This window comes from Cyprinodon tularosa, unplaced genomic scaffold, assembly GCF_016077235.1.
Source record: "Cyprinodon tularosa strain WSP-4 unplaced genomic scaffold, ASM1607723v1 ctg503, whole genome shotgun sequence".
Taxonomy (NCBI): domain Eukaryota; kingdom Metazoa; phylum Chordata; class Actinopteri; order Cyprinodontiformes; family Cyprinodontidae; genus Cyprinodon; species Cyprinodon tularosa.
The window spans coordinates 157043-183841 of NW_024039234.1; the positions used below are offsets into that span (position 1 = coordinate 157043).

General features: G+C 36.5%; 1 protein-coding gene across 1 annotated transcript; it reads left to right on the forward strand.

The window, feature by feature from the left end:
• On the forward strand, positions 1-26360 carry LOC119795202 (cytokine receptor common subunit gamma-like). The gene is made up of 8 exons (XM_038303063.1): positions 1-72; positions 3204-3294; positions 21699-21865; positions 22016-22149; positions 22221-22383; positions 22469-22574; positions 25495-25555; positions 25765-26360. Exons 1-8 carry the CDS (start codon positions 9-11, stop codon positions 26017-26019), a joined length of 1041 nt encoding a protein of 346 aa, XP_038158991.1. The 5' UTR covers positions 1-8; the 3' UTR covers positions 26020-26360.
• Positions 26361-26799: the final 439 nt, after the last annotated feature.

A 26799-nucleotide genomic window follows, 5' to 3' on the forward strand; every position in this document is an offset into this window, starting at 1 on the left:
CTCTCACGATGTCGACTAGACTGTTTCTGTTTCTCACTCTTGTTGGGCAAATAATGGCTAAAAAACCTCCTGGTAAGAGCTTTGAAATACTTATTTTACCTTTTATTTATACTCATATGGTTGTTTTATTAACATAACTTTGATAATCTACTTTGGGTATGCCTGAACTATAAAGTTACCACATTTCCTGAAAAACTTCTGGTAGATCAAATCAAAATGTGTGTTATTATTTATTATTATTAATCCAATTTTTACTATTACTTAACGAACAAAGCACATGCATATAAACCTTTTTCAGAGATTTTTTTATTTCATAATTTAAACAAAATGGCAAACATCCCTAAAACAGGTGCGATTGTACTAGTTCATGTTTGTACAGCAGTAAAATGTCATCTAAATGTCAAATGATTGAAAGTAACTCTTTATCTCTTTACTCTTCCATTAGCTTATTTTCTATATCTATATGCAAAAATGCTTAAAAAGACACTATACAGTAACAGTAATATAACAGTATGATATATTGAGGGAGCAATGGACACTTATGAAATTATTTCACTTGGAAAAAAAATACAACTGTAAAGCTTTAATATTTTTAATCTATTTTTCATTTTAACTTACATCTTTTGCACTTTATAGCAAAACACTTTAAAACACTATACTATACTATACTGGTGGCCTTTATGCATTCAGTCATCCCTTTAAAAACTTTCTAAAACCACCTCTGATTGCCATGATGCTTAAATACCCAAACCTTGATTATATAGTGTACCAATTCATACTAAAATTTGCCTGCTGATGTTTTTGATACTTAAAATTATTATCAAGTATCGCATGTTAATGTCCTCAGTTATATATATATGTATATATATATATATATACACTATATTGCCAAAAGTATTTGCTCACCCATCCAAATTATTGGAATCAGGTGTTCCAATCACTTCCATGGCCACAGGTGTATAAATTCAAGCAACTAGGCATGCAGACTGTTTTTACAAACATTTGTGAAAGAATGGGTCGCTCTCAGGAGCTCAGTGAATTCCAGCATGGAACTGTGATAGGATGCCACCTGTGCAACAAATCCAGTCGTGAAATTTCCTCGCTCCTAAATATTCCACAGTCAACTGTCAGCTGTATTATAAGAAAATGGAAGTGTTTGGGAACGACAGCAACTCAGCCACGAAGTGGTAGGCCACGTAAACTGACGGAGCGGGGTCAGCGGATGCTGACGCGCATAGTGCGAAGAGGTCGCCAACTTTCTGCAGAGTCAATCACTACAGACCTCCAAACTTCATGTGGCCTTCAGATTAGCTCAAGAACAGTGCGCAGAGAGCTTCATGGAATGGGTTTCCATGGTCGAGCAGCTGCATCCAAGCCATACATCACCAAGTGCAATGCAAAGCGTCGGATGCGGTGGTGTAAAGCACGCCGCCACTGGACTCTAGAGCAGTGGAGACGTGTTCTCTGGAGTGACGAATCGCGCTTCTCCATCTGGCAATCTGATGGACGGGTCTGGGTTTGGCGGTTGCCAGGAGAACGGTACTTGTCTGACTGCATTGTGCCAAGTGTAAAGTTTGGTGGAGGGGGGATTATGGTGTGGGGTTGTTTTTCAGGAGCTGGGCTTGGCCCCTTAGTTCCAGTGAAAGGAACTCTGAATGCTTCAGCATACCAAGACATTTTGGACAATCCCATGCTCCCAACTTTGTGGGAACAGTTTGGAGCTGGCCCCTTCCTCTTCCAACATGACTGTGCACCAGTGCACAAAGCAAGGTCCATAAAGACATGGATGACAGAGTCTGGTGTGGATGAACTTGACTGGCCTGCACAGAGTCCTGACCTCAACCCGATAGAACACCTTTGGGATGAATTAGAGCGGAGACTGAGAGCCAGGCCTTCTCGTCCAACATCAGTGTGCGACCTCACAAATGCGCTTCTGGAAGAATGGTCAAAAATTCCCATAAACACACTCCTAAACCTTGTGGACAGCCTTCCCAGAAGAGTTGAAGCTGTTCTAGCTGCAAAGGGTGGACCGACGTCATATTGAACCCTATGGATTAGGAACGGGATGTCACTTAAGCTCATATGTGAGTCAAGGCAGGTGAGCAAATACTTTTGGCAATATAGTGTATATATATATATATATATATATATATATATATATATATATATATATATATATATATATATATATATATATATATATATATATATATATATACTGGGGGGAAAATATATATGATTATATTCATCTTTATATATCTATATATCGATAATATAGAAATGTAGATGCATATGGGAACAGAAATGATGTGACATGCTGTTTAGGACATTATTGTATATATTAACATTTTCTATAACTATATATATATATTATAAATTTTCCAGAATTATATATATATATTCTTGTAAAAGACAATATATATATATATATGATTATATTCCTCCTTATATATCTATATATATGGATATAAGGGACAATTGGGACAAATATGACAGAAATAGTGCGGCATGCTGTTAAGGACATTATTGTATATATTTACATTTTTTATAACTAATATATACATATACATACATACATATACAGTACATCCAAACATATATATATATAATAAAATATTCATATATTTATATATATATAACTATATATATATGTATGATAAAATATACATAATTACATATATATTTTTTTATATGTATGTATGTATATATATATATATATATATATTCTTGGAAAAGACAATATATATATGATTATATTCCTCTTTATATATCTATATATATGGATATATGGGACAATTGTGACAAATATGACAGAAATAGTGTGGCATGCTGTTTAGGACATTATTGTATATCTTAACATTTTTTATAATCAATTTTTTGCACAATGGCAGCCCACTGCTCTCCAAGGGAATTGGTTAAATGCAGAGTGAATTTCATTACTCTGTACTTGTGACAGTTTAAAAAAAGTATAGTATAGCATAATATAGTAGTGTTTGCAGCATACCTTATCTATGCTGAATGCATAGATAAGGTATTTATCAATGCAAAGGTTTGAAGAGGAAAAAATGAAGAAAGAAACAAATACATATGTTAAAAAATTTACATAATAATGTGAATTTGACTTCTAGGTTATATATTTGCAGCTGTACACATTTTTGTCCATATGTATCATGAAACTGTTCAATATGTTTGTGTTATGATAGATCTGCAGTGTGTTGTGATTAACCTGGAATATGTTAACTGTTCCTGGAACCTGCAGGAAACTCCAGACGTCAATTACACTTTTTCCAGCCGGTATGTATCTAGTGGTAATAGTCTAGTAACAACATAGAGGAACTAACAAAAAAAATATTTGAGGTCACTGTTTTGACTTTGTTAAATAACAATCAAATAAACAATAAAAAAATAAAAAATATATATTTTTTACTGTTATACTAATATAAAATAATGGTTGACCACCTTGGGGCACTAGTAAATAGAGTCTGCCTTGCAATACTTTAAACACACACAGTCCTTATGATCAAATATGGTGATGGGAGAATTATGCTGTGGAAATGTTACTCTTTATCAGCCTTTCAGAGTTAGCAGGGTGTTAGACTTTTTTTTTAAATTATTTAACCAGGGGGAAAAAATCCCATTGAGATTAAAAACCTCTTTTTCAAGGGAGTCCTGGTCAAGAGGCAGCAAAGTTACATAAGATACATTAAACATAGATACATTAAAATGACAGGTACATAACAAGTAAAAAATTATATCAAGTAAAACAATTACAGATCATGAGGCTGCTTCAAATTCTTTCACTTTCAACTTAAAAGCATTTAAAGATAAAAACTCAGTCAACTTAAGCTAAATGCAGGGAAATCTTGCTAAATGTATAATCATTAAACTTGGAATCACTAGTCACAGTTTTCAATATTATTTAATAATTTAGTAAAGAAACCCAAACAAAGCATAAGTAAAACAAAAAAGAACACAGAAGAAGCAAAATAGCCAGTGTGAAAAAAAGACGTGTCGACTAAAATGGCTTAAATTTGTGACAAAGAACAAAGATATTGATGACCGGGTCTATTTGATACTTACTGATATACTTATTCTTGTGGCTGATTACGCTATAAAGTTCAGAATAGAAGCTGCTGCTTTTTTAAAGGTGTTGTTTTTCTGAAGGTGAGATACTTATTATGCTCATGATAATAAAAATACTTCTGGCTAGAAGCTAAGTTCTATTTAAAGCTGGAGATACATCATGCTAAAAGAGCTAAACCTACAAAGCATTCAGTGGTATTGAGTTCAAAAATATAACATAAATTTGATATCCTTTTAAATAGTTTCTCCAAACAGTTTATTAAAAGTATTTAGCATCAATAATTACCTACCTTAGCTGTTGTGAAAAAGCTTTGGTAATTTTATCCCACTCCTTGATGTATTTCAGACAGAATGGAAGGTATAAACAGGCTTTTGAAGGTAATGCCATAGAAACTGAATAGGATTCAGGTCAGGCCTTTAACTAGGATCTAAAAATCTTGATTAGAGAGTTGAACCTGCTTTGTGTTTGGGGTCATTGTTCTGCTGCAGATCACAGGTTCATTTCAGGTTGAGATTAGTTACAGATGGCTGGAGGTTCTTGCTCAGGAATTCTTCAGGAACTCATGGTTCTATTTATCAAAACAGGGTTTAATAAAGTGGCGGTTATGTGCTGTTGTTCCTATTTTTAACATGTAGGGCTCCATTTACAATAGATGTTATGGGCATACACTCTTTCTAAAAAAAAGTTTGTCCACAGATGTCTGTGGGATCATGTTCTGGAAATATTGAGACAAGCCTGAATGTCATAGTGAAGCATAAACACTGACATTAATTACAGCTATAGTGGAGGATTTTGCGCAAGTTTTCTAAAAAACCTGCCCTCTCCATTTAAAAAATAAAATGCACATGCACAGTGCTGTACCCGCTCCCAAGAGGGAACGCCTATTAAAAAAATCCATTTATCCTCATGCATGCTCTGTTTAAAAGTTGCTGTTTACATCGCTCTTACAAGCTTACTTTCCAAAAGATTTGCAATTTTTTCACTATGTCAGACTCACCACAGGTAAATGAAAATGGAGATGAGCACGTAGGATGGCCTTGCGTAAACATATCAGACGAATGATTGGCAATTAGAAGGACTACTTATTTTGATGATCCACCCAGAAAAAGAAAATCCCCCACTATACCTTTAAGAGACTCAAGTGAGGCCTGCAGTTTTTTTGGATTCCTTTTGAAGGAGTTGATACTGGTCAGCTGGCAGCTCATAGAAAGATTCCCCACCGTTGGATGTTTTCTCCATATGTTGGTAATGTCTCTCAGTGGGATTTGGTGGAGTCCTGAAGATTTTTCTAACCCTTTATTTCTAATGTTTTTTAATTCTGAATTTCCTTAGATCTTCGCTTGATATAGCTTACAAGGAATTTTCGCTATACTTTACTTTGACAGCAGATCTTATTTGAGCGATTTCTTGACAGGTTTGGAAGTAACCAGGCCTGGTTGTGGCTAGAGAAGTAAACTCAGGTGTGATAAACTGTAGCTTTGTTTTTGTAATAGTAGAAAGGGTCCCTTTATACACATGGAGAGGATGTTAGGAGTATGTTTTTTTTCTCTTAAAGGTATTGTGGACAATTTTTGTAAAGTTTCTTTTTCGCAAAGAACCACTCTGTCCACTTGAAAAAAACAAATGCACATGCACAACCCTGTACCTGCTCCCAAGAGGGAACACCTATTAAACGTGCACGATACACAAGCCCATTTCTCCTGTTTAAAAGTTGCTGTTCCCATAGCTCATACAAGCTTACTGAGTTTGAACGCCCGCTCTAACCCATACATCCTTCAATCACAATATAGATTGGGGACTATGTAGTGGACTTTATACTGAACTTAACTGACCGTTCAGACAGATGATCTCTGATGATCACGTAACTCCTCCTCAACAGCACTGTGACTGCACTATCTTTGTTATTAGCCGCCGGTGTCGGGTAGCAGCAGTCTATGGCGACTGCTGGCCGATATGACAGCAATTCCCAAAATGCTTTGCAATGGGGAGCTCTCATCGAAAAACATTCTGGGATATACCTGCCTAGACACTTTTTTTCTTACAACCCTAGGGCATTTTCAAATAACCACGGTGAGAAAGGTGAGCTTCAATGACTGTCTGAAACTGTAGCTCACCACACATATACGCCTGAAAGTGAGCATGCAAAGAAAAAGAGCTAACTGGCGACAAGCACGTTCGACAGCCTTACGTAAGCATATCACCAGAATGATTGACAGTTAGGAGGACCACTTATTTAGGTGATCCACCCGGAAATAAAAGGTTGTCCTCTATACCTTTAACTACAAAAATCTTTATTTCTACATCTGCTTTTGGTGTTTAAAACTTAGTATGGTGTTTATGCATGTTTGACTTACTCGATTAATGTTCTGAAACACAGAGCTGTGGCAAAAATGCTAAGTAATGAAAACCCAAATAGTTTACAGGACAAACATTTTCAAAATTACTTATATTGTTTCTCACATATCTGTTTTCAATGACTGCACAAATGCATGTGTTTTTTTCATGTATCCCATGAAAAAACACCCAAGCTTTCTTTATTGGCCTTTACAATAAAAAAAGAAAATTACTTCAATAAAGTAATTTAGAGCCACATTGGGTAATGTAAGAAGCCACATGTGGCTCTACTAGCTGCAGGTTGCCGACCCTTAACCTAAATTCAAAACTCTATTTGTTTTATTTTGGTAAGGCCTTAGTTTTCCACAAAAAAATTTACTTCTCTCTTTGGCAAGTATGCTTTAATATGTACTTCTGGTGAGTATGAGGTATATTAGCAACATAGTTAAATGTTTGCAGTTCAATTTGCGCTATTGTATTCTTAAGGGTAATATGTTCCACACATTCGTAAAACAACCACTAGCCGCCAAAAGTCACACCACAGATTCTTTCTAATATAGTATGTGACCTTGTCATAGCTACAATTATTATGAGTTTAATCTAGTTGAATAACAGAACATTTTTACACAGGTTTAGAGGAGAGAAGGAAAGTAGCTGTGCTGAATATCTGTTAGAGAACGGAATAAACATTGGATGTAGGCGTCCCTACACCAAACTCCAGAGATTCGACACATTTTACACCAAACTGAGCGACGGCAGTCAGGTGTTTCAGAATGAACTTGAACTTAAAACTAAAGGTAGGTAATAGAACAACTCCGTGAAAAAATAAATAGTTTCTTCTAAAAATCTTGCATATTTAAAAATCCAGAATCCTGTTTTGATTTAATAATTTAAATTACATTACATTTCTCTGTCCCTTCATGTCGCTGCTGTCATTAGTGAAATTAAACCCACCAACCAACCTGACGGTAAAGAATGGATCTGATTTTAACCTGTGGTTTTACTGGAACCATACTGCCACCAAATATGTAGAAAGTCAAGTACGAATCAGAATCAACAACAACGACTGGGAGGTGCGTATTTTCTCCTTCTCGTTATATTCCTTCTAATGATCTGACATCTCATGAACTGTTTTCTGCTATAGCTTTTGTCAGTATTTCATAAGCAGAGTTATTGCCAAAGCTTGCCCTCCAGCAGCTCCAGATATGAGCTGCAGGTGAGGAGCAAATTAAAGAGAGACTGTGGAGACTCTGAATATTGGAGCGACTGGAGCGAGCCTGTGGTCTGGGGATTCAATAACACCACAGGTAAGGCTGCAGGATTAAATTTTCCATACTAAACATTTTGCACATGCAGAAAAAAATCTGAGTTAACAGAACATTAAACATTTTCCCAGACACAAATATAAGAAATAATGGAATATCAGTGTGGACAGTGGTGCTGTATGCTGCTGGTGCCACCACCCTCATTCTTCTGGTCATGATCTTACTGCACAGTGAACGGTAGGTCATGTCAGGATTCATTACTTTTTTATTTTGTCATTTTAATTCAAACCAAATTTTCATCTAAAATATAAATGTACATTTTACAGAAAATTTAAATATATTAAATTATTCAGGTATTATTTTTTTATTACAGTCATTTTATTCTTTAAGTTTTGGTCAAATAAATTGTTGCTTTAATCAGTAATATTTTTCTTACTATCTTTATTGCATTTTTTTCGCTGTTAAACCTCATGCAGTGAAAACTGCATGTTTTATATTTGGTGTACAGTATTTTGTAGAGACAGATAAACATAGATGATTATATGAGAAATAATCTGATGTCTGCATCACAGCATCACAGCGCCTGTAGCCATGGCTAATTCACAACACTTGTCTTTTTGAATGAAACGGAGAAAAGAAAAAAAAAAGTAAAACCAATTACAATAAATGACATCATAAAATAATATATTATATGCAACCACGGAGTGATATACTATACACATTAAATCTCTAATACTTAAAATATTAAATGTAACCACTTTACCACACATTGACCAGGTAAGCATATGAAAAAAACATGGTTTTGGTTTTTTTTCTAATTCATGCTAACTTTAGTAAAAAAAACAAAAACAAATAATATAACATTAATTTATAATAATAACAACCAAAGAAATGTTTTTCTTTATGTAAAAAATGTGTATGTTTGCATGTTTTTTTCAAAAACGATTTCAATCTATCTATCTATCTATCTATCTATCTATCTATCTATCTATCTATCTATCTATCTATCTATCTATCTATCTATCTATCTATCTATCTATCTATGGTGCTGGCCTATAGAGAGCGCTAGGGCGCAGCCCCACATCCAGTGACACTGATTAAAACAAAAACATTTTTTTTAATTACTTAATTTTTAATTAAAATGTAAAACGTTACAAAATAGATCTATATATATGTTTTAGATGTTTAAGATAAATATTCTATCTATCTATCTATCCATCTATCTATCTATCTATCTATCTATCTATCTATCTATCTATCTATCTATCTATCTATCTATCTATCTATCTATCTATCTATTTTGTTCCTGAACTGTTTATATATTTCAACTTTTACTTGCTTTTTGCTTATTTTTATTCTACCTTCCTATTGCTTTTTAAATCTGAAACCTGTAACTGAAATTTCCCAATGGGAATAAAGGGGAGTGTTGGCTGGTTAGAGCAGTGCACTTGTGCTCTGAGAAGGCTGCAAATAACTGGTTCAATCCCGACAGCCTCCACTCTGGGAGCCTGAGCAGAACCCTTAACCCCACAATTATTTAATTATTATCATTAAATACAGAAATGAACAGTTCATTGTAACACTTAAACATGTCTTCACTATGCAAAAAATAGTCAAATAATGCACATTTGTGGTAGAGAAAAATACCTGTACTGTATTTAATCGGATGTGTAATATTCTATGTACTATCTTGTGTTCAGACAAAGAAGCCAATTACTACAATTCAGTAAAATACCAATGCCTGTAATGTATGCCGGTTTGTATGAAATTGTGTGTTATCCCCACACAGGATTAAAATCATCCTAATCCCTCCACTTCCCAAGCCCGTACTGAACTCTCCTGATGTTGAGGTAATCTACAAGATTAATATTTCATCCTGTTTGTTTGTTTCTTGCTGCAGTCTAGCAAAGCTTGGGTTACATGAACCTGAACCTATGGAAAAGCATCTATGATATAGTATCTACAAAGAAATGCTATGGTAAAATTATATTTAGATATGAAAGGGTTTCCTTCCTTTCAAGAGAAAAGCAAGGGAGAAATTAACTCATGACATCTCACAGTGGAGCAGCAAGAAGGTTCTGGGTTCGATTCCTGGCCCAGGGTCTTTCTGCATGGAGTCTGCATGTTCTCCCTGTGCATGCATGAGTTCTCTCTGGGTACTCTGGCTTCCTCCCACAGGTTATTTGGCTTCTGTATGGTTGTTTGTCTCTGTGTTGCCCTGCAATGGACTGGCGACCTGTCCAGGGTGTACCCCGCTTCTCGCCTATTGACAGCTGGAGATAGGCACCAGCACCCCTCGTGGCCCCAGCAGGGATAAGCGTGATGGAAAATGGAACGATGTTTTGTGTTTAAGGATGAATTCACCTTTATAATCGCATTTTGTTTTGATTGAATGACACAAGTATTACAGGTGCTGGTCATAAAATTAGAATATCATGAAAAAGTAGATTGATTTCAGTAATTCCATTTAAAAAGTGAAACTTGTATATTATATTCATACATTACATACAAACTCATATATTTCAGATGTTTATTTTGTTTAATTTTGATGATTACAAATGACAACAAATGAAAATCTCAAATTCATCATATCAGAAAATTAGAATATTGTGAAAAGGTTCAAAATTGATGGCCCCTGGTGCCACACTCTAATCAGCTAATTAACTCAAACCACCTGCAAAAGCCTTTAAATGGTCTTTCAGTCTAGTTCTATAGGCTACACAATCATGGGGAAGACTGCTGACTTGACAGTTGTCCAAAAGACGACCATCGACACCTTGCACAAGGAGGGCAAGACACAAAAGGTCATCGCTAAAGAGGCTGGCTGTTCACAGAGCTCAGTGTCCAAGCACATTAATAGAGAGGCGAAGGGAAGGAAAAGGTGTGGTCGAAAAAAGTGTACAAGCAAGAGAGATAACCGCACCCTGGAGAGGATTGTGAAACAAAACCCATTCAAAAATGTGGGGGAGATTCACAAAGAGTGGACTGCAGCTGGAGTGAGTGCTTCAAGAACCACCACACACAGACGTATGAAAGACATGGGTTTCTGCTGTCGCATTCCTTGTGTCAAGCCACTCTTGAACCACAGACAGCGTCAGAAGCGTCTTGCCTGGGCTAAAGAGAAACAGGACTGGACTGCTGGTGAGTGGTCCAAAGTCATGTTCTCTGATGAAAGTAATTTTTTTGCATTTCCTTTGGAAATCAAGGTCCCAGAGTCTGGAGGAAAAGAAGAGAGGCACTTCATCCACGTTGCTTGAAGTCCAGTGTAAAGTTTCCACAGTCAGTGATGGTTTGGGGTGCCATGTCATCTGCTGGTGTTGGTCCATTGTGTTTTCTGAGGTCCAGGGTCAACGCAGCCACATACCAGGAAGTTTTAGAGCACTTCATGCTTCCTGCAGCTGACCAACTTTTTGGAGATGCAGATTTCATTTTCCAACAGGACTTGGCACCTGCACACAGTGCCAAAGCTACCAGTACCTGGTTGAAGGACCATGGTATCCCTGTTCTTAATTGGCCAGCAAACTCTCCTGACCTTAACCCCATAGAAAATCTATGGGGTATTGTGAAGAAGAAGATGCAATACACCAGACCCAACAATTCAGAAGAGCTAAAAGCCACTATTAGAGCAACCTGGGCTATCATAACACCTGAGCAGTGCCACAGACTGATCGACTCCATGCCACGCCGCATTGCTGCAGTAATACAGGCCAAAGGAGGCCCAACTAAATACTGAGTGCTGTACATGCTCATACTTTTCATGTTCATACTTTTCAGTTGGCCAACATTTCTATAAATCCTTTGTTTTTATTGGTCTTCAGTAATATTCTAATTTTCTGATATGATGAATTTGAGATTTTCATTTGTTGTCATTTGTAATCATCAAAATTAAACAAAATAAACATCTGAAATATATGAGTTTGTATGTAATGTATGAATATAATATACAAGTTTCACTTTTTAAATGGAATTACTGAAATCAATCTACTTTTTCATGATATTCTAATTTTATGACCAGCACCTGTAGTGGCACATTACTAAATATCTTTACACAGGTTTCAATTTACGCTGTCAGACAAACCATGAATTCCTGATCAAAAAAAACAACAAAAAACTCTTTCATCTCTTTTTTCATATGTGATGTAATAAATGTATAAATGATGATGCAAGAAAATGACCTTTTTTCTTTTTTTTTTAAGGATTGGTTTCATTTCCCCAAAGGCTTTATTAAAGATGGATTTAATAGCAACTTCAGTGAGCGAGCCTGCACTGTGCGCGAGTACCAACCTGTCTCACGGTCCGACAGCAACGGCTCTGACAGCTCCAACCTTACCACCTCCACAGATCAAACCAACTGCTCTATCACCATCGCAGGGGATGGGGCAGGGCTGAAGGCTTCGGTGTAAATGTTGTTTGAGGCAAATTTTGATCTATCAAATTGGAACTATTCTTCTTTTTGTTATTGGACAAATGTCCTGACATACTGTAGGAATAGGACAATAGCTGGAGTTTAGAAAAACATGAAGAAATCAAGCAAGTAAACTGGAAATAAAAGGTCATGCATCAGGGTTTTTGAGTAATTTGTGACCCATGTATGATAGCATCAGGATTTCTGATCTAAATATAGTTGCAGAAAGATGCTTTGAACCTTGAAAAATAGTCTAAAAAAGGGTTTCTTAGCAGGTTGGTTTATATTGAGGACACGTTCAAAAAGTGGGTTCTAGTTTTTGATATTTTGAAGCGGGATTTATGAAGAGGCCTACAAACAAATTACAAACCACTTTTTTATTTTACTTCTTTCAAATAACATTTTTATCTATGTTGAAGCTGAGAGACTGAAAGATATTATATGAATGTATTTTTTATTATAAATGTAATCATTGTATCACTGTATCACTGTACTTTCAGTGATGCATGTTTTAAGGTTTTGCAAATATTCACCGTTGAGTTTAATCTTTTATAACTGGTTCTTAATTTTATTGCTTATATCCGTTATATTAAATGTCCGTTGCTTACCCAGTTTTTTAATACTTGATGTTATCTTGCTATTTTTCTTTTTATTAAAAAAAATTCAAGACCAAATTTTGTTGATTGATATTTCTAATCCCTCTTTCTTTTTCCTCCTCTTTTATTCTTCAGGCTAAACATGCTAGTTTGCTAGTAGAAACAACAATAAAATGATTGAAAATCTTAACAAATAAGGAGGAAGATTATGAATGTGAGTCACTAACCTGGTTTAATAGTTTCAATTCAATTCACTATTTAAATAGCACCAATTCACAACACATGTCATCTCAAGGCACCTTACATTTCACAAGATCACACAGTCAAAACGATTCAGTTTTCTATCTAAGGAAAACCAGTTGATTGCATCGTTTCATTGACTCGAATGCAATCCCTCACACTCAGCATGCTTGTAGCGACAGTGGAGAGGAAAAACTCCCTTTGAACAGGGAGAATCCTCCAGCAGAACCAGGCTCAGTGTGAGCGGCCATCTGCCGAGGCTGACTGGGGTTCAAGGAGACAGAAGCAGAGATACAAAAAGCAGCTGTAAAAGGCGGCCCAGTCTACAAAACACACAGCCAGGCAGACAAGCTCTGATCCAGCTCCCATGTCAAAGGATGAAGAGAGCACATCCAGCCAGTCACAGTCAGAGAAACAGGACTACACTGAAAAACAGGCAAGGTGTTGATGGCAGCAGCACGGCTGATATATCTCTCCAGGATGGTGTCACAGCCAAACAGGAATAGACCAGATGAAGCTACTATGAGAAAAAGCAGAATAAGCATAGCATTACAGATTGAACTAACAGAGTCTGCAGAGTGGCAGAATAGAGATAAAATGAAGCAGAATGATGATATAGCGGTCCCTACGTCCTAGTTTCTAGTTTCTCAGCATCACCCCTGGACAGGATATTTCTAATTTTGGCAATATTCCGCAGCTGAAAGAAGGAAATTCTAGAAACCTCTTTGATATTGGATTTAAATCACAGGTCCTGATCAAAAATAACACCAGGAATGTTTACTTTATTATCTGATATCAGTTTAATTCCATTCAAATTAAGTGGCTGACTAATCAGATTCTTTTTCAACGATTCTGGTCAAAGACTATAACTTCTGTTTTGTCTGCATTCAGAAGCAGAAAGTTAAGTCATCCAGGATTTTATGTTTTCAAGACATGCCTTCATCTGGATTTATAGACAGATATAGCTGGGTATCATCAGCATAACAGTGGAAATTAATCCCATGCTGTCTAATAATTCTACCGATTGGGAGCATATATAAAAGAGAATTGGTCCTAGCACTGATCCCTGTGGTACTCCAGAGGAAACCCTTGAGCATGAGGAAGATTTGTCATTAACATGAACAAACTGAAATCAATCAGATAGTTAAGATTTAAACCAGTCTAGTGCTGTTCCTTTAATTCCAATAAAATATTCAAGTCTTTCCAAAAGAATATCATGATCAACTGTATCAAATGCAGCACTGAGATCCAACAGGACGAGTTCAGATACAAGTCCATTATCTGAGGCCATGAGAATGTCATTAGTGACTTTCACCAGAGCTATTTCAGTGCTATGATGAGCTCTAAAGCCAGACTGAAACTCTTCAAAAAGTTCATTATGGTGTAAGTGATTGCACACTTATTTGGTAACTAATTTCTTAAGAATTTTAGATAAGAAATGAAGATTGGATATAGGTCTATAATTGACCAAATTGTCTGGGTCAAGAGTAAATGTCTTAAGTAAAGGTTTAATTACAGCAACCTTAAAAGCCTTTGGTACATATCCCTGTAACAGAGATAGATTAATCACATCTAAAATGGAGAAGATCAAAGGGAATACCTCCTAAAATAACCTGTACAAATTGGAGGCTTGGATGAAGACAAGTTATGCTAACTTTGTAAGATTAACTGGATCAAAGCAGTCTAAACCCGGTTCAGATTCTATGGCTACCTCAGATGCTGCCTTCCCTTCCAGAGATAAACCAATTGTTTTTAGAGGAGTGCTTATGATCTTATTTTCAATAAGATCAATCTTATTTATAAAGAATATCCTAAAATCATTACAGCTGAGAGCAAGTGGAATGGATGGTTCAACAGAGCTATGGCTCTGGGTGAGTTTGGCAACTGTATTAAAAAGATATCTAGGATTATTCTTATTCTCCTATAATAACGAGGAGAATAAATCAATTTTTCAGTCCATGCCCAGAGAACAATATATGACTCAGCCAGTGGGCTGCCAATAAGATGCGGCGGTTGCCACCCAGAGTATCCCAGATGCTGCAGCCCTGGAGAAAAATCAGGAGACTGAATACAGGTCAGGCAAATAGATTAGAACAGGTACAGGCGGGTTCAGAGTTTCAGGAGTCCGAAGCCAGGTCAGGCAAACAGATCAGAACAGGTACAGGCAGGTTCAGAGTTCCAGGAGTCCGAAGCCAGGTCAGGCAAACAGATCAGAACAGGTACAGGCAGGGTCAGAGTTCCAGGAGTCCGAAGCCAGGTCAGTCAAACAGATCAGAACAAGTACAGGCAGGTTCAGAGGTCCAGGAATCCCAAGCCAGGTCAGGCAAATAGATCAGAACAGGAACAGGCAGGCTCAGTGGTTGAGAGGCAGACCAGGATAATGTAATCAGAAACACTAAGGTAATGCTAAAACACTCTCACCACCGAGATCCGATGAGTACAGGTAGGCTCAGTGTTTGAGAAAAAGAACAAGTCAGGATCAGGTAATCAGAAACGCTAGGTAACGAATTACATATTTTGCACTTGACCATCACTAAGGGTCTAAACATTTCCTAGTTTCCTGTAACTGATCCTGCCCCATTTAACCACTTTTCTGATATTTTTGAAGCCTAATCTTCAATGACTGAGTTATTCAAAGAGTCATAAGAAAACTCCTTTTTAAGGACACTTTAACTGAAACCAGATTTAATGTTCTACCCAAAGTTTGCCATGTAACTCAGTAGATAAACTAGTACACAATTTTTTATTTTAAAATTTCAGACATAACTCTTTTGGTTGCCCAAATTAAAGTGAAGGTTGTTTATGGGGGCAAAAGGTCTATGTAAAATGCAGTCAGAAGTGAAAAAAAGAGGTGCTGAAAAGCTGAATGCAGGTGGAATAACCAGACTGCATAATAACTTTAACATCAATAGGCAGCTGCATGCGAGAGTTGCTATCTGATTTTCTGAGACTTCTGGGAGATTGAACTGAAATATGTTAAATAAAGGTTTTATTTGTAGCTCTTATGTATTGCAGTTTTTACTTATTCGTCAAGTATAGAGTGCAGTATATACACCATATCACTTATTCGGTTCTAACTAAAACACTGTAACATAAAAAATACGTTTTTTTCCCCCTCCGAATTCACATGGTATCCTGCTTGGTCAAGTTTCTACTGAAGTAACATGACATCTTAAGCCCAGTCCCAATACCTGCCCTTCCACCCTCATGTACTTCAATTGTAAATTCCTGCTGAAGGTTTGAGCACATAGCCTGTCTCAATTCTCCAGAGCTGTCTTTGGCCCCGTCCCCAATGAACCCTTCACCCACACTTAGGCTCACATAAAAGTGGACTTTTCTAATGTGAAATGTATTGTCCACAATTCAATGCTGCCTATGGAGTTTCAAGCAAAAAGGTGAAAATATGGTAATGATCCAGCACCTTCCTTTTGCTGTTCGATCCTGATAAGCATAAAATTCTCTTATAAATCTTCCAAATTGCACAAACAGATCAATTTGCTTAATTCATTCTCAATTAATGATTCTTCTCCACAAGCCTCTGTTTTAAGTAATAATAACTTGCAGCAAAAATTCAGTTTTCATTAAAGACTTTTGAGTGAAAGAATAGTTTTTGATAACAGTTTATTTGATTTTAACGGTAATTTTTTGAATATTCAACCAACCTAAATAAACATGTCACAAATCACTGTATAATGACTATCTATTACATACGCAAATGAGAAGTGTGTCTTTGTGACCTTTTGAATCAACAGTACCCAGCAGCAGAATTAATGCAATATTGCAGTTTCTTTCTTCTTGTTGACTCTTTCTGATCGTAATTGAAACAAATGAGAGCTCCAGTGCTTTAGTTTAAATTTTAGGACCTTCCGTATATGTTGTGAATGAGCTCTCAGAGTGATTAGGCCAGAAACTTCAGGTGTCTTTGCATATTGATGTACATGGATGTGTTAATATATAGCAGCACACTTGCCAGGAGGTTAGAGAATCAAGCTGAGGACAGATCTGTACCTTTCTAAATAAGATATTAATTCTAAGCATGATATATGACTCCCAAAACATTGACTTGGTGGAATGTTATACTGCAGTTCACAACCAAGTTTTCAGGAAGTACAATTACAGCGTAACAGGTACTGAAAGTGTCACTTACAGGAAGCAAAAAACCCCACAAAAAAAAAAAAACCACGGAAATTGAGAGCTGAAGCGAAGTAGACGCTGAAAACATCAAGCCTCATGATGTCGACTTGGTTATTTCTGTTTTTCACTCTCGTTGGTCAAATAATGACTGATAAACCACCTGGTAAGAGCTTTTAAATACATCTTTATCTAGTTAAACATATTCATATGGTTGTATTACTGGCAGTGACTTAAATAGTTAAGTTTAAATGTGCTTAAACTATCAGTCTACATGATTTCCTGAAAGACTTCAGGCGGATGAAATTGAAAAGTTTTCTTACTGTTAGCTTTTATTTATTAAATTAGTAATCCATTATTGATCAAGTACAATAAACATGTATCGATGATTTTAGATTTCAGTAATTTACTTTTCAACCTAACTTCTGTTCTATACAGAAAATAAAATAATAAAAAAAACAAGAAAATCCCCTTTGACGCCATTTCTCCTCGGGTTCATGTGCGCTTGTTTCTGCTCATGTCTGTACTGCCGGGGAACACAATCTAACGCTACTTTTTACTTTACACTCACATTAAACATGTTTTTAGATTTATATTTATTCAAAAAATGAGAAGAACAAGTTTGAATAAGCTGTAACATGTCTGTATTTTTTATTTTTTAATGGCTTGTGCAGTTTTAACGAAAAACTTTCCATTAAATAAATTAAAATGGAATTGTTTATTTTAATTGCCTTTCAGTTTTGAATGATTTTTCTTTTGCTGTTATTAGCGCAATCCTTCCAATAATGATGTGCGTGGCTCCCGGTTCACATCCATTCAAGTCTAACAGGTTCAAGCTCTGTTAAAAGATTTTAAAGTGACCATATATTCCAACACACTTCTCTCCTTAGAGATGTTTTTTTTTTCAAAAAATAAACTTAGATTTTCTTTCCGCAGTATTACGTAACAGGCAGATCATATCGGTTCATTTCTTTCTTTTGAAGCCACTCAAAAAAAAAAAAAAAAAAAACACTCAGCAGCGGTCAAAAACTGTAAAGTTGCGTGCCTGAATTCAGGAGCTCACCCCAATAGCCAGCACTAATATATCACAGGTGCTGCGGTGACCTGTCTGTAATGAAGGGGCAGTGGTTAGAAGCAGCATCAATTATGCACAGCCAACAAAAAATATAACAAAACAATTAATTATTTCATAATTAAGTCAACTCATACTTTAAACCACCAAAACATTTCACATTCATATTTTATATTACATCGGAGAAATAACAGTAACCTAGAAAGAATAAAATATTCAAACATAAACCAAACATTAGGCTCCAACACTAAACTTTTGCCTACCAATCTATCAAATGTGTGACCGTTCTGTGATCTTATTATTTGTTAATCTGCCTCATTTCCATTGTCAGTTTATAATTGTTAACATTGTGCTTTATTCATTTTGCTTCAGAGCAGGACCGTTTTAGAAGCATTAGTCTTAGTCTTCTGGACAAAATGCTTATTAGTGTTAGTTACAGTTACGTCACTTCATAGTTGAAGGTTTTAGTCAAATTTTAGCTGCACGAAAACGCAAACAATTTTAGTCTTGTTTGACTTAAGATATTTTTTGTGTGCTCTTCATCTGGATATAAAGTACTCATCCTATGAATATCAAGAAGTGAATACAAAACAATGATATAGAACAGATACATGCAAATATAATTACTTTGGATTTAATGTATTTAAACACATAAATTTCACTAAATACTTGTTGTTTTTTGCCCTTTTCCCTCAGCTGTTGAAATGCCAAATTGTCTATATTTTGCCGAAAAACAGTTGCTGCTATGCCAGTTACACACCTAAAAATGTCACACCTGACTTCGATGTTAACAAATTCACAAAAATAAATTAGAGAAAGATCCTGATCATGGTGAAAATAGGACACCAAAAACTGCTTTGGCAGCAGCTTGTTTTCGGCACAACAGGAGAGATGTCTATTAAACAGGGTAGAAAGATCCTCTTTAAAAAGCAGTCAAAAGCAACTGTAATAAAGCATACATACCTATTTAAATTAATACATAGTTTTGCTACAAGGTTTACAGATTATAAAGCAAATAGAAATTTAAGGAAAATAAAATATGTAAGGACAAGCTGGACAAATTCAGTTCAGGCAACTGGACGTAAAGAAGTTTCGCCAAAAGGCTTCATCAGTTCTAACTAGTGTTGGGGAGCCCTCCAAAGAGACAAGGATGTCATAATACTATGAGTGGACAAAGGAAGATGCACAGTTGTATTTAACACAGCTGACTACCACGCCAAAGTTAAAGCCTTCTTCAGTGATACAGCCACCTCTGAAAGACTAAAGGTTGCACCAGCAGCTGCAAGAAGAAGGTCATCACCTGCCTTCAGCAGTTAGAAACGGACAAAGCCATTGACAGGCAACAATACTACTGTACCCAGATTAAGCCATTCCCCGGATCTATGGCCTCCCAAAGATATACAAGGAAGGAGCTCCTCTCAGTCACTTACAACATTGCCAAACATCTCGCTTCCATCCTTGGTCCTTTGGTTGGCAACACACCACATGACCTTTATAACTCACAGGACTTCTCCAAGAGGATAAAGGACCTCCAGTGTTGGACAGAAACATCAGCCAACTGGACACGGATAAGACCTGGGTCTCCAATTATGTGTTCACTTCAAGACCATACTCTGCCAGAATGGACCAACCTGACCACTGATCACACCTACCCTCTTCTGGACTTGTGTCTCACCCCCACATACTTCTAATTCAACTAAGTTTTCTACGGCAGAAGCATGGATGCATGATGCTCTCTCCTGTGTCTTCCGTAGTGGCGAACTTATAGATGGAAGAAGTGGAAAGCCAAGCTCTACACTCACACATGGGAACAAAACCCAGTCACTGGTTTTGTTGTGTGAATGACACATGGATCAAAATAAAGACCAAGGATATCAACACGTTCACAGATCACATAAACGCAGTGGAACGAAACATCAATTTCACCCGGGAAGATGTTAAAGATGACAGCCTTGCCTTCCTGGACTGATCGGTTCACATCATGGCAGACAGACAACTCAACACAGAAGTCTACAGGAAACCCACACACACTGACCAGTACCTCGTTTGTGACTCACGCCACCCACTAGAACACAAAAGGAGTCATCAGAACCCTTCAGACACAAGCAAAAACCATTCCCACCAGTAAGAGAGGGAAGATGAGAGAACAGAAACAAATCAGGACAGCCCTTAAGAACTGTGGTTATCCCAGATGGGCTTTTCCAAAGTCTCCTGAAAGGGAAGAAAACAGAAGAAGGAACATCATCATTCCCTATGTTGCTGGAGTCTCTGAAAAACTCAGGAGGATTTTCAACCAGCACCGGATCCCTGTGCACTTCAAACCCGGCAACACCCTGAGACAAAAACTGGTTCACCCCAAAGATAAGACACCCAGAAACAAGGCCAATAACATGGTTTATACCGTTCAGCATAGTGAAGAATGCACAGACCTTAACATTGGAGAGACCAAGCAACCACTACACAGGGACACAGCTCAGCACATGAGCGTCAAATCCTACTGACAGGACTCAGCGGTTCACAGACACCTGAAGGAAAAGTACACTCGTTTGAGGACAACAACATCCATATTCTGGCAAAGGAAGTAAGATGGTTTGCGCAAGGGTTTAAGATAGCCATCTTTGTTAACCTGGAAAAAACATCCCTCAACAGAGGAGGTGTTAGACACAAGCTTTTCACCTACTTACAAAGCACATTTAGGATCAAAGCCCAGAAGATTCACCTCTCAGATGCCCTCACCTTACGAGAGAGTTAAAGACCCATCAGAACCCCTTAGGATCATTAACACCCCCCATGTGACCTCTTTGGCAATCAACTGTGAGGGATCAGAGCCTAAGCTTGTTTCCCTTAATTCTTTGTTACACCTAGAATATATTAATCTCAGCGCTCCCCACCACTAGTTAGAACCGAAGAAGCCTCTTGGATGAGAGGCGAAATGTCTTCTAGAAAACTTCACGACCAGTTGCCTAAACTGAATTTATCAAGCTTGGGTGACCTGGATGACTGAGAATCTTCACATATAATTATTCAAGGAATGCACATAGTCATGGATTTTTATACATATGTACATATTTTTCTGTATATGCATCATGACACTGTTCAATCAAACATTTGAATCTTTGTTTTTATGATAGATGTGGACTGTCTAGTGATTAACCTGGAAAATGTTCACTGTTCCTGGAAACTGCAGGGGACTCCAAACATCAATTACACCTTTTCCAGCAGGTATGTATCAAGTAATAATAATCTAGTTATCACCTGTTAAAGAAATAACAAACACATTTGGGATCATTTAATGACTCTGTTTAAGAATGTAAGAGCTGTTTAAAAATAGTGAGAAGCATTTTTGCTTTTCTCTTAATTGTATGAGTTTGTTTTCAGGACTTTTTATGCTCTCCTGAGGAGATTAATATTGCCTGATATAAGTGATGATAGCTTGATGTCTATAATCGAAGGGCTCGGGGGAGTAACACCAGTAGAACAAATTAGATCCAAAATATAACCTTTCAAATGTTTAGATGAGTCACTGTATTGGGAATGAGAAAAAGTTCAGTAACAGAACATTTTTACACAGGTTTGAAGGAGAGGAGGAAAGTAGCTGTGCTGAATATCTGTTAGAGAACGGAATAAACATTGGATGTAGGCGTCCCTACACCAAACTCCAGAGATTCGACACATTTTACACCAAACTGAGCGACGGCAGTCAGGTGTTTCAGAAGGAACTTGAGCTTAAAACTAAAGGTATGTAGTAGAACAACTCCATGGGAAAAAAAAGAAAGTTTCATCTAAAGAACTTACATATTTAAAAATCCAGAATCCTGTTTTGATTTGATAATTTAAAGTATAAATACATTACATTTCTCTGTCCCTTCATGTCCCTGCTGTCATTAGTGAAATTAAACCCACCAACCAACGTGACGGTAAAGAATGGATCTGATTTTAACCTGTGGTTTTACTGGAACCATACTGTCCCCAAATGTGTCGACAGTGAAGTACGAATCAGAATCAACAACAACGACTGGGAGGTGCTTGTTTTCTCCTTCTCATTATATTCCTTCTAATGATCCGACATCTCATGAACTGTTTTCTGCCATAGATTTTGTCAGTGTTTCATAAGCAGAGTTATTGCCAAAACTTGCCCTCCAGCAGCTCCAGATATGAGCTGCAGGTGAGGAGCAGAATAGAGGAAAGCTGTGGAAAGTCTGAATATTGGAGCGACTGGAGCGAGCCTGTGGTCTGGGGATTCAATAACACCACAGGTAAAGCTGCAGGATTTATTTCATTCTAAGCATTATGTGCATGCAGAAAAAAAATGAGTTAACAGAGTATTAAAAATTTCCCCAGACACAAATATAAGAAATAATGGAATATCAGTGTGGACAGCAGTGCTGTATGCTGTGGGTGCCACCACCCTCATTCTTCTGGTCATGATCTTACTGCACAATGAACGGTAGGTCATGTCAGGATTCATTATTCTTTTCCCCCTCTTCTATTTTCATTTTATCATCATTCATCCCTTTTATTCTTACCTCAGTATTCTTTCCTGAACAAGAACATTCTTTTCAAACCTCCCCTTCAGCAATTCTCCAAAGTTTTCTCCTTTTTTCCAATTTTCAAAGTCGATTTCTATGCTGGATATAAGGGCAGCTTTATTGGAATCATCTGTTGTATATATTCTGTATTTCTGTATACCTGAAGTCAGATATTTGCAGGCAATAATACACATAACTTTTTGTGCACCACTTTCTGACAGTAAATATATCATCGTTCTAAACTATTCCTTTTTTGGGTCTATGAGGTTTAACAAAAATATTCCTGCTTGCTCATTGAATGAATGATGATCATATCATTAACTTAATCACATTTATTATCTTCGATCTTCTGAGATTAATGAGGAACTGAGAAATCTGAGAAAGCCAATATGATAATATTATGGCTTTAGTATTCTGAGCAATTCACAATATTTAAAACAAATGGAGGAAAGCCAAAGGATGTATTTTAAGGTAACATCTTCAACACATTGCTTCTTTGGGTGAAAACTTGAAAAATAAGAAAAATAAACCAACCCTACTACTTAAAAGAGCCTATCATCAATGTATTATAGAATAGTTGATTAAACATTGCTATTAATATCTCTAAAAAAATTAAATAAAAAGAGCAAACATAGAGAACAGTAATGTAAAAAACATTACTGCCAAAAAAACAAAAAAACTCCAACAAAGTATAAATTCTATGTTTAAAAGCCTCATTTTCCCACATGTCCATGAAAACGATGACTAATTAGGTGAAACACACTCAGTTTGTCTAAATTTCAATGAAAAAAGATGCTGCTTTTTTATTCTAATTCATGAACCTTTATGTTTTTGGAGTAAGGAAAAACTTTTACTTGTTTTGTGCTACCTTTTTTTCTCTAATCCCCTAATGGGAAAACAGAGATAAAGTATGACAGGCAGTTCTTTTTTGGAGTTCTCAATATAACTTTTACATTTCTGTTAAGGTATATATGTAGTTTAGGTAAAACTTATTTTGTAGTTTGGAATTTTAGAGGAAGCTTGATCATGTCGGGTTGTGTGAAGGCCTGAAGAGGACCCAAATGCAGAGATGAAAGTGGTTTCTTCCAGATTTAATATTCCAAAGGGGGGCAACTAGTGATGTTATGAGATGAGCCGAGGCGTGTGTCGAGTGATGGAGGGGGCGTTTCCCCGAAGCGCGTGTCGAGGCTTGATTCATTTAGAGTAGGGGCCAAAATTGGTGACGTCCGAGGCCTCGTGACCACTTCATGAAGCGGTTCAGAGAGCGCAAGAAATTTGACAGGCATCTAAACAGCCTCAGTGTTCAGTCAAGATGTGGGAGTTTGGAGGAGAGATCCTCTCAGCTGGATAGAGTTTGGATAGATTCTAAGAATAGATTGGTTGGAAAAACAACCAATCTAGTTGCTAATTTGATTAGAATAAACAATGTAATGATCAAAATTTGAGCAAACCACCGGACAAAGCCTGCGTTAACGTCAGTGTTAAGAAGTATTTTCTACTGTGTCAGACTATCTACGTAGGTGGCGTCAGCTGTAAGAGTCAGGCTCCCACTCTAGATGTTGATGGTTCAAGACCTGTCTTTAACTTTTGAAAATTTCGATTAAACTTAATTATTTTGGCTGATGAGACTAATTTGCATTGTTTTGCCCGAGTAAAAATATAGATTGGGTAAATTAGGTCGGTGCAGCCAAAAGATTGGTTGAACAAAACTTCCAACCTGATTAAAACCAAAAAACGTGGAAAAACTATCATGTTTGTGTCTGCTTGAGTTTATTTCACTAAAATGACAGAAAAACGGTGTACCTTAAATTATTATTATTATTATTATTATTATAATTAAGAAATTTTACACTTAAAAAAACTTACAAAAGATTTTATTATACACACCCACCATTAATAATTTCAAGGGAACTTAAAAGGGGGAAAAAAGAAAAACAGTTGCAAAAAAAAAAAAAAATCACAGATTTTATTACAAACTGTAGTTCTGCACTCCACCAGTAGGTGGTGACATGTTCATATGGAGCCTCATGAACTGTGGGGATCGTTGAAGCAATTTGGCCAAACGGTTCAATGCCTCATGATGCTTCATCTCACCATCACTAGTGGCAACTGAAGCAAAAATTGTAAAAAAAACAAAACAGAAAAAACGGAGATGTCAGGGAAAACGCACAAGAGGAGCTAAGAAACGACGAGCAACCAGCAGGAACTGAAGAGGAGGAGTATATATTTCAAACAGACTGGGGTAATGAACTGATTGGAAGCAGGTGTGGACAGAAGAATCTAGAAGGGAGCTAGGAGAGGAAGACTGACACGAGAGGGCAACAGAGGATAAACAAGAAATACATAAGAACTCAAATACAACCAGAAAAACACCACAAAATGGAAATGAAACATATGAAAACTAAAAAAGAACACTTACACCAAACCAAAAAATGCAAAATCATGACAGATCAAGTGGTGTGACTCAGAGGACAATAAACAACTATAGATATGAGAAAAACTGAGCCATTTGTCAGTCGCCAATATGTTTCATAAGCATTAAAAGGAAAAGGATAGAAGTGTTGCATATCCATTGGCAGCTTATATTGGAGATATTAGATGCAGGTTCATTTATTCCAAAAAAAAATGTTTTGGCTGATACCGGATAGATTCTTAACATTATTTTTGTTATGCTCAAACATTTTAGTGTGTTAGAGTAAAGTTAAATGAGTCACACTTTATTCTCAAATTGCAAATCAAATAGTGTGCATTTGTGTTTGGAAAAATATCAATACCTTGTACAATTTGACATTTTACATCTTGTGATTAGTGAAGATATTTTGTGTTATTTCCACACAGGGTTAAAATCATCCTAATCCCTCCGCTTCCCAAGCCAGTACTGAACTCTCCTGATGTCGAGGTTAGTAGCTTCAGAAGCTTATTGAGTGATGATAAGTGTTAGTTGCACATTAGTGAGATCCTTAAAAAGGTTTCACTTTACACTGTCAGACAAACCATGAATTCCTAATGAAAACAATAGTTTTAACATTGATCTCTGTAGACCTATTTGATGCATTATTGTATAAATAGTGAGGAAGGAAAAGTGACAATATTTTTTTCCTTTTCAAGGATTGGTTTCGTTTCCCCAAAGGCCTTATTAAAGATGGATTTAATAGCACCTTCAATGAGCGAGCCTGCACTGTGCGCGAGTACCAACCTGTCTCACGGTCCGACAGCAACGGCTCTGACAGCTCCAACCTTACCACCTCCACCGATCAAACCGACTGCTCTATCACCATCGCAGGGGATGAACAGGAGAACACGTCTGCACCTTTTTACACCGCTGTAATCGCCTCTGAGGAAGCACCGAAGGTTTCTGTGTAAATCTAGTCCGAGGCAAATTGAAACTTGTTTAAATTGATAAATTGGATAATTTGGATAAATTTCATGATTTACTATGGCAAGAGGACAATGGAGTGTAGAAAAACAAAAATAAATCAAGCAATTAATAAAAGATAGAATAGTTTAGGGTTCTAAACTCCATAAAAGCTTTTGGGGGGAATATATGTCCCGTGTAAAATAACATCAAGGTTAGTTGAGTATATTTACTTGCAAAAAGACATTCTCAATGAAACAGCATTGGGGTCTGTAAAGGTAGATGAAGCACAGTAGACAACCACACAATTTCTTTTTTTCCGCCAAGTCAAATCAACTTAAATGGAAATGTTTATAAAAAAAAAAGCTTTTTTTTTTTATTATTTTAATCATAAGTGTTTTTCTATAGCTGCAACTTTGAAATGCACCCTGCAAAAACCTTTAAGAATTAAGTAAAAAAATTCTTAAATTGAGTGTACTTGCCCTTAATTTGACTAGATAAATTTGCCAATGGAATTAGTATTTTTACACCTAAAACAAGATCATTAGATAATATGCACTCGAAATAAGAAAAAGCATTTTTTCTTATTTTAAATGTAAATTGTCTTGTTCCACTGGCAAAGTGTCTTAATTACCTCCTCAATTCAAGAAAAAATGCACTTAATTTAAGCAAAAATGACTCATTTAGATTTCCATTTTTTTTGTGCATTTTTTTAGTCCTTTTTTTTATGCATACCACAAACATGCTATGTACCCTCTGTTATTCTTTATTAAAAATATAATGTTTGA